The following is a 12,754-nucleotide window of genomic DNA, read 5'->3' as shown; positions in this document are numbered from 1 at the left end:
CTCTCTGACATAAAACAATATGAATAGCTGTTCGGATGCCCGAGCGCTGCCTAGAATCCTACAATTACGGACTTCTATCTTATTAACCTTTACATCATCAATATATTAAAACCAATTAGAATTATTGCTCTGCAGAACAAAAAGGCATACTGTATAAACGCTCTGCTCTATTACTAGTCAGTTGACGTAAATTGGGCACCTTCTCTGCCTCTTGGTTTGCTGCTGTTAATTTGGCTGCATCTCTTCCAATCAAGCTCAGTGCCGCTCATCACGATGCAGCACAAAGAGCACAATTCTAAATGTAATTACAACGTAACTGTCGGAATATTATGATTTGATTCTTGTAACGCCAGGACTACTTCCTGACATTTTACAACTTCATTTAGTCAACTTTACGACCGTGCTCCGCTTTATTCTTACTACAACTATAATCTCATTTTATGAGCATTTTCTCAAACTTTATTTTGGACTGCCAGAATTATTGCAGAGAGAAAATTCCCAAACCCGAGATTGGACTCACGGCAACAAAACTGCACTATAATCTCTTCAAAGCAACAAGGTTTTGCATTGACTTATTTTAACATATTTCACAATGTCTCAGTTACGTTGCACATCATATACAATATTCCTTAAACCCAATGAGGATTTTTTTTTAAACATAAGCCCTAATGTTTGAAGAAGCTTTTTTTGGAAGCCAGAGTGATGCCTAGAATCACATCTGCGGTAGTCCATCTTTTGATCTCATCAACCTACACACCATAAATCCCTTAAACCCGATAAAGATCTTGCTTGACATAGTCCAATAATCCTTGAAAATTTGAAGGAGCTTTTTCGGATGCTTGAATGTTGACTAGAATCATACTTCTGCCAGTCCAGCCTTTGTTCCAATTAACCCACACATCATAAATCTGTTACAATTAATAAAGATCTCGTTCTATAGAACAGTGATTCTCAACCAGTGTGCCGTGAGAGTTCATCAGATGTGCTGCGGGAAATTATCCAATATCAATTATTTTGACCCCAAAAAACCTGTTTTGTTAATTTATTTAGGCCAACCACGTATAGTAACAGGCAAAACAATAAAATGTTCTTCCACTAGATGATAGAAGGTAGATAATGACCCTGTATAGCCACTTTTTGTGAAGTGGTGTGCTGTGAGATTTTTTTCCGATGTGAAATATGTTCTTTGGCTCAATAAAGTTTGAGAAACACTGCCATAGAACAATAATATACCTTCAAGTTTGAAGGAGCTTCTTTGGGTGCTCATGTTCTGTCTAGATTGGAATCATCTTCCTACCAGTCAGCTTCTTTGATCTCACTAATTTACAAATCATATTCTTAATGGGCAAGTTACAAAATGTTGCCGATCTGTCATTCGTTAGCGACCTGAGCACCCATCTGTCATCGTCGCCCCGGCATATTTTCAAGCCGACCCAAACTGTAATCATCAGTCGGTCAGTCCGTCATGTTATTTTCACCGCGCTTCCGTCATCGCTTCCGTCAGTAAATTTCACCGGTCCACCAGTCCATCTAATGTCAATCCGTCAGTTTTTCCGTGTTATACTCCAACAGATGAAAAATCCAATGTGACTAAAATGGTAAATGTAGTTCACCATTTATCAGTCTATCTACATCATATGGTGGCTGTCCAAAGAGCTTCACACAAACATTTCACATTTACTTATCTGTTGAACTGTAAGGTACAGGGCGAACACGCTAGTGGGTGTCTGCTGCTGTTTTAAAATTTCATTTAAAGTTTAAAATAGCATACCCTAACCGGAATCCCGCTCCGCATTGTGGCCAAGGGTAGAATCCAATCCAAGTCGCTCACACTCCAACTCGTGTCTATAAATGAGAGTCGTTTTCTTCTTCGGTCATTGGCGGATTACGGCTCTTTGGTGCATACCGCCGCCTACTGTACAGGAAGTGCAAAATGTTTCCATATATAGTCAATGGAAGTAACTCTGCTTCGAACAAACACACGAGACAGGTGGGGCGTGTTTGTGCCAGTCCTCTGGAAAACAGGCATCCGTCAGTGACTGCTTGATGGAACTTCCGTCAGTACTCACGGAATGCCCATCTCTGCTTAAAACCAAACCTCTGACATAATACAATCACGAAAAGCTTGAAAGAGTTTTTTCTTGGATGTCCAAGCGCTGCCAAGAATCATCTTTCTACCAGTCAGCGTCTTTAATCTCATTAACCTACAAATGACCCTTAAAACCAACTCGAATCTTTTTTGACAGTGACCAAAAATTTAGAGAAACATTTTTGGGGGGATGCTCGAGCACTGCCTAGAATCACAGGCATGCTTCTGGACTAGCCAAGCGCAATAAAGTCCAAGGACGCACGCACGCGGAATTACCACTCAGAAGTGTCGTGTGCCTCATGTGCGACGCCGTAACGGCCGGCATGTAAATGAGGCTTGCATTGTTAGCACAACGACCCACTGTGGTGCCGTGTTTGTCTCCCGCTTCTGCCGCTAACGACCCAGGAAACAATGTGAGCGTCTGCCTTTTTGTCTTTGTAGAACCACAAGAAAGAAAAACAACTTTTCCCCCCCCACCACATCTTTTTGTCCTGTTCTTTTTATTTTCCACAAGTTCAGGAAGAAAAAGCAAAACAGACATCCAAGTGGGGCCCCCAGCTTTAAAGTTTTAATATTCATGACAATATGCAAACCAGGCTGGAGGGGTCAAGGGGCTCTACGGGCATAGACAGAGAGGGGGCGAGCCTCCCCACCCCCCACTTTTTTTTTTTTTTTTTTTTGCAAAACAAAAATTTGCGTTGGTAACTAACCACAGTAATCCCACCATTTACACACTTGCCTGCAAGCTAGGTATGCTAACTGCTTCACAAGTCTTTTCACCCCCGCATATATAAATGATCTTAATTTAAATAGAAAGCTAGAAATAAAACAAGACGGAAAACAAGTTACAATCATCATGACATGATCATCCAAGTGATGATGTTTCCATTATACGTGGTCTGAATTCTTGATGCAAGACAGAGGAAATAATAATAATAATACAAAAAACATACTATGTGTAAGCACAAGCATGTACACTGTGTTTTTGGGGCGCAAAGGTACGTGACGTCACATGCTAAGCTATATGCTAAATCTAGCTATAAGGCTGGATTTATTTGGCTTTTGGGCAACTCGTCACTTTTCAATTCACTATAAGGCACTAAAAATAACGTACACAAGGTCATTTGTCGGCCTAAACTGGCGCAGAACTGTGACGTCTTTGTACCGTTACACCCCTTTTGTGCCACTCTGTCCTGATTCCGGGCTTACATCATTCGGAAGGACAATGACCAAACGCATTGCAAAGGCTGTCCAAATTCTAAGTAATTTTACAACTTTAGTCTTGTAATCTTACTTATTTTCCATATATCACTAACATAATCATTAATATTATGACTATTTGGTAGCTTTGCAATTTTTTCCTGGAACATCATGACTATTCTTGTAAAGTTACAATTTTTTTGGTGGAATATCACAATTTCATTGTTGTGTTCATTCTGTAGTATTACAACTTGCTTCTTCTTGACTTCTTGTTGTAATATCCACCACCCATACATATATATACACTTAATGATGACAATGAATGGATGGATGGATTACAACAATATTACCGGTGGCAATATTACGACTTGCGATAAAAAACGTGCAGTAAAACAACTTCATTCTTGTAACTTTCTTTTGTCCTTGTTGTTTCACAATTTTATTTTTGTAATATTACGACTATCTCGTAGCATTCGGACTTTTCCCATATTCATGTTTTGAATTTTTTCCTGTCATAAATTCATTCTTGAAATATGACTATTTCTTAAGCGCTGCAAATTTTCCCATAATATTACACGCTTTTTTTTTTTTGAATGTTCGTGTAATATTTATAGCTTTGTGACTTTCCTCCGTAATATACAACTTAATTCCAGGAACATTACTTGTTTGTTTTTTTTTATTAAAAAAAAAAATGCCTTTTTTTTTAATTAAAAAAAAAAAAGCCTTTTTTTTTATTAAAATAAAAAAAAAGATCTGCCTTCATTGTTATTACAAAAAACAGTATACAGCTTTTAACCCAGTATCATTCTGACGAACATGTAGTTTCACAACTTTTTTTATGTTGATAACTCCTGTTCACGTTTTTTTGCAGAATGCTTCAACACCGTATGCCGTTTCTCCCGAAATTCTTAGTTGTATAAAATGCCTGAATCTAGTGGCAGCAATTTAACTATCGGGATTCACGCTCAATGTATTATTTCTTAGCTAGTAATGCTAACGTGTAGCAACTAGCATCATGACGTAAAATGTTGGTGGCCACGACCACAGCATTTAACAAAGGTTGGTTGAAGACCAATAGGTCCTTCAAAGGATGCAGCCCCTGAATTCCGTTTGTGTGTATTCACACAAGTCCTGGTAGAAATGTTTTGGGTGTTTCCCGCAACATTTCTTTTGCTAACTTCAACTGTTTTTCTTTTTTTAAATACTTGCAAATATACTGAACGCATCATTACAGGCAGCCCATTCACAGATGCTACATGACCGATTACAGCGTACATTAGCTTCACAGATATATATGTATAGAGATTTTTTGGCTATGTGCTCTTCAAAATACACAGGTTAATAAATGTATTTATTCCTCAAACACATTAAAAAAATGATCAAATAGTGTCAATCTTGAACACACCAAATATTCACGGCAAAGGATGCATGTGTGAGCTACACTTCATTTGCCATCCCCCATTATTTCCTAGGTGTTTTTTCCTAAAAAAAATTGTAATTTGTCTTTTTAGCTCAACAACAATTTCCTGTCACTGCAGCAATGTTTTCTATTCATCTGTTTTGTTTGTTTAAAGCAAACCGCCTCACAACAGTGCAAACAACTCAAACGTGTGCAATAAGGCCTAGTGCTAGATCTCATACGTACATGTTGAAAATCCGGAAAACAAGGGATTGTACATTGTACACCAAGGAGTTTTAGCGCCACACTGAAAAGGGAAAAAGAATTATATCAGAATAGTGAATGCTGATCTCTTACATTTACACCTGTGTGATTTTTGACATTTATTCATTTTAAGTATGTTTATTTTTGTAATATTACAGCTTTATTTGCGTAACATCACAACTGTAGTTCTATGATATATTTTTTCTCATAATAGAGAAATTTCTCATATTACAGTTTTATTTTCATAAAATAAAAACGTTTTTTTTTTCCTAGTGTGATTTACAACTTTGCACATTGTCGTAATATTACAATTTTATTCAAGCACATTCCAACTATGGGGCCTTTCTCGTAATATTGCAGCTGTCTGTAATGTAACTTGACATTTTTGTTGCAATACTGTATTCCTATTCATGACACTCCGACTTGTTACAAAAGAAATGATCGTAAAATTTCTCTCCTCATAATATTACGTCCTTACACACTGTACTTTATTCTCATATCTCCTGTAATATTACAGTTTTATTCCTATGCATTTGACTGTATCACAACTGTTCTTGTAACATTACAACAATTTTCTCACAATATTACAATGCTATCCTCAGACCGTTATTTTTCTTGTATTACAACTTCATTCGTATACCTTAAAGACCTTACTTTTGGTTCATTACAACAACTTCATGTCGTCAGTTCACAACTTGTTTCTTACTTATCATGACTATTCGCGCAATCTTATAACCTAGTTCTTCTAGTAATATTATTGCTTTTTGTTTTAAAATTACTCTTCATGCGACATTTTCATAATATTATGGCTTGATTCTCATAATATTACGACTCCATATTCATATGTAATTAGCCTAATTTGACAACTACTTTCTCGTAGTATTGTTTGTATGTTACGAGTATTGTCGTATGACTTCTCGTATTAGACGACAACTATTTGCGTTTAATTAAGCCATTTTTCTCATTACATTAGGTTGCATTTTCAGCTTTACAACTACTCTCTCTTCATTTCATTTTCTTATTATTACTTTATGTGTAATATTACATCTCTGTTCACCTAACATTGAGACTATCTTAAATTATGACACTACAATGATTTTCTCGCAACGGTACATCCACAGTTTATCTCAGAATGCGTTTTTCTTCTATTAAAACTTCATCGTGCAACTTTTTTTTTATCATTGAGTTCTTTTGTTTGTTTTCTTGAAAAAAATCGTACAACTTCATTTTCATGAATTACATTTATTGTCCAAAGTTGACATTCTTTTTCTCGTATTATTTCCACTTTGTTCACGTGACATTAAGACCATTATCTCGTAACATGACAAGTTTATTCTGTAGTTTTACAGCTCGTCTCTTGAAATATTACGATTTCATCCTCTTATGCTTTTCCTGCGCGTAATCTTGCATTGCAAACTTCTCAGAACATTGCGACTTCATTCTCAAAACAACTTTTTTTTCTCATATTCATTTGTGTATCTGCAGTTTTTCCTCACACCATTAAAACCTTATTCGCATGTCATTCTGTTATTGTAGGATTGAAGTTTATCCTCAGAATATTATACATCTGCCACAGCTTCATAAGTTGCGTTCCTATTACGACTTCATCCTCCTATTACAATTTTTTGGTCGCAATATTCCATCTTCATTCATGTAACATTGAGACTTTCTCAGAACTTAACTTCATTCTCAAAACTCTACCAGTTTGTATTAAGACGTTTTTCCACGGAACATATTTATTTTGTAGCTTTCCAACTGGATTCTCCTATGACAGCTTCATTTTCCTACAATAACTATGTTGTGATAAACCTACATCTTCACGTAACGTCGCAACTTTTTGTAGTTGCGCAACATCACAACACATATTCTCATATTAGTCCAACTTTGTTCTCGTAATGTTACCATTTATTTGTATTCAGTGTGGCACTAATATTCCTTGTGAGCATAAAACAAAATCAAATGTTATAATAAATATCTATTTAAAAAAACAGTTATTATGAATGTGGACGTGCACGGACGGCTTGGGAGACAAAAACAAAAGGTTTAACGGCACTGTGTGTTTTTTTAATGCTCCTCTAATGCCGATAACCCCCCTTTGTTTCCGCTTTTCTATCGGGGAGCGGGATGCCGTGCATGTATGTGTAAGTGTTGATTGTGTGTGTTTTGAGTGTGTCTCACAAGGGCTCAAGCCGCCATCTGCCACCCTACACTAGCCAGCCTGATCCTTATCCCGAGCCCAGCCTGGCCCAGCAGGCCCGCTGTCTCATCCCTACAAAAAAAAAAGGCTTCCTGCTAAGGGAGGGAGACAAAGGGTGGGGGGTGGGAGGTTATGGGGGTTGCTGCAGGCGTGCCGGAGTCCCGCGGCGAGACCTCCTGACCCGGGGGTCCCTGCGGAGGGAAGGGCAGACGGTGCAGACAGGCAGCACCGTGTCTGCGCCCTGCCTCCATTTTCTGTCTTTTATCAGCCACGAGGGCTCGAGGATGGAACGGGAGGAGGGGGCGGATGACAATGAAGACGCAGGCGCCCCAACCCCCCCACCCCCCTCTCCTCCTCTGTAAAATCTCTCTATTCCCAATGGACAAGCAGCTGCCGTCCTGCACTGCCCCTAGTGGCCTAAACACCATTGTCTGAACCAAGAGTCCGGGAAGAAATGGCACGTCTAGGCCGTGACTGCGGTGGTGGTAAGCTTATGGATGGTGCGGTTGTAGTACTGTGTGGTGAGAGTTTCCAGGGGGCTCCAGCGATGCGCGTGTAGCTCCACTACCTCCATTAGGAGCGAACGGGTCAGGGACGACTCGGCCGGGCTCAGCATCTTGTCGCGCACGGCAGCAAGCAGCTCTGTCATCATCTCGGGCAGCTGCTCCTCCAAGAGGCGTCCGGTGCTCTGCAGCTGCACAGGAGCAAGGAAAAGTGAGAGGCGCACCTAGCATCCTTTAACCCGCATAGCATTTTTTTTTCTTCAATTTTTAACTAGCAATGAACAAATGAAATCGTGATAGATTGTTTTGTTTTTTTACAGTGGTCTCATTACATTAGAGTGCCCCAACTTAGGAGTTTGTGGAGCTATGAGCCTTCGCTTTGTTGATGTTTTTGCTTTGTGTTGTCAGCCAAAATTAGAGTTACAGGTGAGATTTGGATATTACGCTTCCCGAGTAAAGTAAAAAAAAACAAACAAAAGAGCAATTAAGTAACAGTGACTTAGGAGTTATTTTGTTCCGTGACCACGCTCGTAACTCATATTACTTGAATCTCAAATTAGCTTTCCCATGAGTCGATTCTAGCTCCCCCAAAACTTTTGGTAATGCATTCTTTCTTTCTTTTTTTTTTTTTTTTTAAGTAAGAAAAATAGCAATCTGCAGTATTGTACAATAAAATGTTCATGTCCCAATGTTCCTCTACATGCGTATTGCGGTTCAGCTTGCTCTGGTTTTTCTCATTTAATTATTTTCCTCCAAACGCCTTAAGAAAATCTTAATTGTGTTTCTTGGAATTGCAGGGGCTTATGAGGAAACTTAAAAGGTAAACAGGTTATGAGTATGAGCAAAGATAATGAGTCTAAAGTTGTTTTCTTCCTAGAAACCCACTTTTTGGAGGAGGATGCTATCGCATTAGGAGGAGGTGGCAGCGGCAAATATTCTCAACATCAGCAACCCGACAATATGTGGGTTGTGTGTGGGATTTTAATTCCACATTGGACCTTGGTATGTATTGGTCAACCACAACAGGAGTAGAAAAGTTATGACTAATTTCTTAAAGAACGTATTCTGATTGATACATGGAGAGATGAAGGCATACTTGTGTCACTAAGACATCTATCAAACATGCTCAGGAATCAACAATTTTCAAATGTCCTAATTTTTGGACCAATTTGTGCTTCTGTCCATGTGCCATGCTGTTTGTTATATAAAGCAAAACAAAACAAGTTAAAGATCCCTGTAAGTCGCTCTTTCAACATTAAAATATTGACTAGATGATGTATAGGAAGGCAGATAAATTAATTGAATTCCTCCCTTAGCTGTCTGCGGCATGAATCAAGTGGGAGGTTTTCAAAGCCTTTATTAGGACACATTATTCATTTTCCAAGTTCAAAGTCAAAAGGAAACGTCACAAGGAGAAATTATAATTGGGAAAAAAATGGAAAAGCTCTTCAAAAAATTATTGTGAGGGAAATTACTCAGAAAAGGAAGCCGAGTTGTTAACTGTGCAAGCAGAGTTATCAAAAATGATCTGCATCTAGAGCTGCTGCTACTCATTAGGGGTTCAACAAACATTTTCTGAACAAGGTGACAAATTTGGCAAGTTATTAATTAGCATGGCAAAGATGGCAACGCGAAACAAGAAAAATGGTAATAGCCTAAGGCAGTGTTTATCAACCTTTGAGCCAAGGCACATATTTCACATCGGAAAAAGTCTCGCGGCAGGCCACTTAGTACTGAAGGACTGCTGAGATGTTGAGATGTCACTCAAGCAAAAAATATTAAAAGTTCGTTTTCACCTTATTTTGTCCCAGACTGGTGATTTGAGTGAAACCAAGCTATTTCCAAATGGCGATTATTAAAGAACGGAATAAGGTAGAACCATACTTTTTTTTCTCTATTTAAAGAGCGGAATCCAGTCTTTCGTATGGTGCTCCATGTTTGTATAGTCATAACACACAATATTCTGTCAGCCTTGAAAGATGAGTCGAAATGCTCGAAATCAGCTGGCACTCTAAGGGGTTGTCTTTGCGGAAAACGTCCGGCACCAAAAGAGTTCATTTTCGATTTAGAATGGTACGAACGAATGCACAGATTCGCCTTGTTACTGCCAATGGATGCCTGCTTTTTAACCTCACATGGTCAGAAAGAGATTTCATCTATAATTCTGCTTCACCTATGCTATTTTATTATTCATGACACCCACGAGGACACACAAACAACTGGCGCTGCGTCGGAATAACAAACGCGACTGCGGTTAAATAAACGTCACGTTGGAGAGTTTAATAAGCAGCTTGTGTACAGTAGTGATTTCCAAACTGGGTCCGCACAACGGGACTTGGAAGTTCCCAAAATGATTTGCAATAAATTGTTTAAATAGTTATTTATAATGACAAAAAGTGAATACAGTAAACCCATGTTAATTGCGGGGAATGCATTCGAGACCCAGCAGCAATAAATCCATCATTTTGAGATGATTTATTTTTTTTTTAATTGGGTTAATCCCTCTCACACGCTGTAAACACGTTCAAACTAGGTAAAACAAACAACAGACAATTGAACATCCATAAAAAATTGTAGTGCATAAAAAATTGTGGTGTAAATTGTAAAGAAAATACTGTTAGTATTGTACAATATCTGTGTGTTAGATACTACTCCTGGTGGGACGGCGTGAACAAAATTTCTCTCCTTTAAGGGGTCTCTGGACGCAAACAGTTTGCGAACCCCTGCTTTACAGTCTACTATCTTGTGGTAGGCAACTGTGAGTGTGTTAGTGTCTTACCTCCATGGAGCAGCACAGCACGGCGTCCTCCTTGACGTCTTTGGACTGCAGTAGCTACATGGAACAAGAACAGACGCAGTGCCAATTTAGATCAGGGCAGATGCAAGCGTGGCCACATTGCGGTGGCGTCCAGCGTGGTGAGCAAGACGAGGAGGTAACGAGGCCAGATGCAACTGTACAGTGCAGTATGTACGACAATCATTTTTTTACATTTCTAGCAGTGCATGCAAATAAATTAGAGTGGGAATTTGATTTCAGTTTGTCAACTGAAAAAAAACAACAAATTAATGAAACACATGGGCCCATTCTAACCTAACTTCTATATAAAAAAAACATTTGGATTTTTTTCTTACGTAATATTCAAATTTCTGGAGATGGTGAATCACTTATCGAGACTGTTAATTAGCAGAGTGACGACCTATACTGCCTACAACGGGACAGTCATGCTTCAATTTACATGGACATGTCTACTTATGCCCACGTCAAAATTTGCAAATATTACAATCAATGTTCGCTCTCAGCCTGTGGTGGTCCCCAACCTTTTTTCTGCCACAGACCGGTTCATACGAGTCTATAGACCTCGCAGACCTGGAACTATTCACCGTCCGGGGTGGGGTTGGGAATTTCAACCTCTCAGCGCACACGCTGGTGCTGGTGCGCATCACGTATACACATTACATTTCCACACTCATTCCTTGATTACCACCCCAGTTTAGATCCTGGCTACGTTTTTGAAAGCGCCGGATATAAGCCTGCGGTTAGCCCTATCGTCCACACGTCACCGGAATTTTTTCAGTGAAAACGCAAAACTCCGGCTGCAGTGGAGATTTGCGGATATCTTCGGATCCGCGTTTTGCTGTGGACGGTTTTACACCCAGAGATTTACATCGTCACCGTGCGACAACAATGCTTTGACGTCATTGCGCGACTTGTGTTTTCATGCGCGTTAGCATGGATTCCAGCGACGCTGCATTGGTTATAGCCATTCTCGATGCGCTTTTTGCTTACTTATTTGTCCGCAACCAACCACTGCTTCTTGTTGAAGGGTTTAAAAGCAATTCTGAGGGTTTGTCCCAAACGAGTTTGGCGCCGTGTTTTTGGTTTCGTAGAAGTGATGTCAAAGGACGGAAGTTCCTTCTGAATGGACAGTATTTGGCTAACTACTGCCACCCAGAGGTTTGGCATGCGTTTGAAAACGCACTTCCGCGGTTTCGTGTGGATGCGTTTTTTTACCGTCTATTCCAACGCAGGCGGGGAGGATATATGGTTGTTAAAAACCCCCGGCTACGTGTAGACAAGGCCTTAATCTACAAACAGGACACCACACCATTCCCACTTCCCTTACAGCTTCAGTAGTGTGACCAAGCTTGCACACTCAGTTATTCTACGATAGTGTGAAGCATATATCGACAAACATACATTCAAACTCCCCACTGAAGTGACTCTGCAGGCGACACTCAGGAAGTTCAAACATGGGCATAGTTTACGAACTCCTTAAATTAGACTCTTTCGCATGTTTCGGAGGTCAGGTGACTAGAAAGTTTTGCTTTGTTGAATGACATGTTTTCCATTATTTATGAGTGGACAATGTCGGACCATATTGATATGGATTGGATTGAGACTTAATTATGCTTAAAATGACCTGTGTCCTACAAAAAAAAAAGTAAAAAACAGGCCTGAGTTTATGTCTCACAAATCCACTTTTGTGATTAAGGGCTATATAAATAAATTTGACTTAATTTGGCTGCACAGATTCATGTTTGCTCACAGCATTAGCTATCTGATGAGTTGTACATGGGCTTTCAGTGAACTTGTCAATGCAGTGGCGATGTTAATTGAGTGAAAACGATTTACCGTAGTTGTGTATGTATGGGCTCTCTCTCTTATTTTGCCCACTCTGGGCTCCGCTCTCACAAGTAGAAGCCACTTTAGTCGGAAGGCTTAGGTTCCGCCCCTGGTTGTCATGGTGACAAAAGCCAGACTTATCATTGGCCCAGCAGTATTTGGGGCGGCATATATATTCGCTCACTAGCATGAGGCAGGCTAATTTTAGCGAGACAAGAAAGCAGGTGTGTAAAGTATGTGTATTATTCTTGATTGGTGGGGCATTTTCACAAAAGCATGTCACATCTGGGGAACAGTTTTTAAGTGTGGAAAAAAAACATAATACATTTCCTTGAAAAGAAATGTTGAAAAAAACGGCAATTATATGGTAAGGGCAACTATATCCAACTGTCGTCTAACGCTTTTAGGCGTCACCTTCTCAGCACGCGTGGATGGACACTGTGACAGCATGACGATCTCACAGGGACGGGATCACCTC

The 12,754-nt window shown here is 39.5% G+C and overlaps 1 protein-coding gene across 3 annotated transcripts in view; it reads right to left on the bottom strand.

Moving 5' to 3' along the window:
* Positions 1 to 2,572: 2,572 nt before the first annotated feature.
* The window catches only part of ctif (CBP80/20-dependent translation initiation factor), a 57,265-nt gene continuing 47,083 nt past the window's right edge, over positions 2,573 to 12,754 (bottom strand). For all 3 annotated transcript variants that reach the window (XM_086053369.1, XM_086053367.1, XM_086053368.1), the window contains 2 exons: positions 10,432 to 10,485; positions 2,573 to 7,843 (listed from right to left, as the gene is read on the bottom strand). In XM_086053369.1, the coding sequence (XP_085909495.1) occupies positions 7,613 to 7,843; positions 10,432 to 10,485 (285 nt within the window). In that variant the 3' untranslated portion in view covers positions 2,573 to 7,612. The remainder of the gene's footprint in view (positions 7,844 to 10,431; positions 10,486 to 12,754) is intronic.

The sequence above is a fragment of the Filicampus tigris genome, chromosome 15 (genome assembly GCF_054856515.1).
Source record: "Filicampus tigris isolate MCC_2025a chromosome 15, RoL_Ftig_1.0, whole genome shotgun sequence".
Taxonomy (NCBI): domain Eukaryota; kingdom Metazoa; phylum Chordata; class Actinopteri; order Syngnathiformes; family Syngnathidae; genus Filicampus; species Filicampus tigris.
The sequence above is the reverse complement of the archived record's forward strand: the minus strand, read 5'-3'. Positions and strand labels throughout refer to the sequence as shown.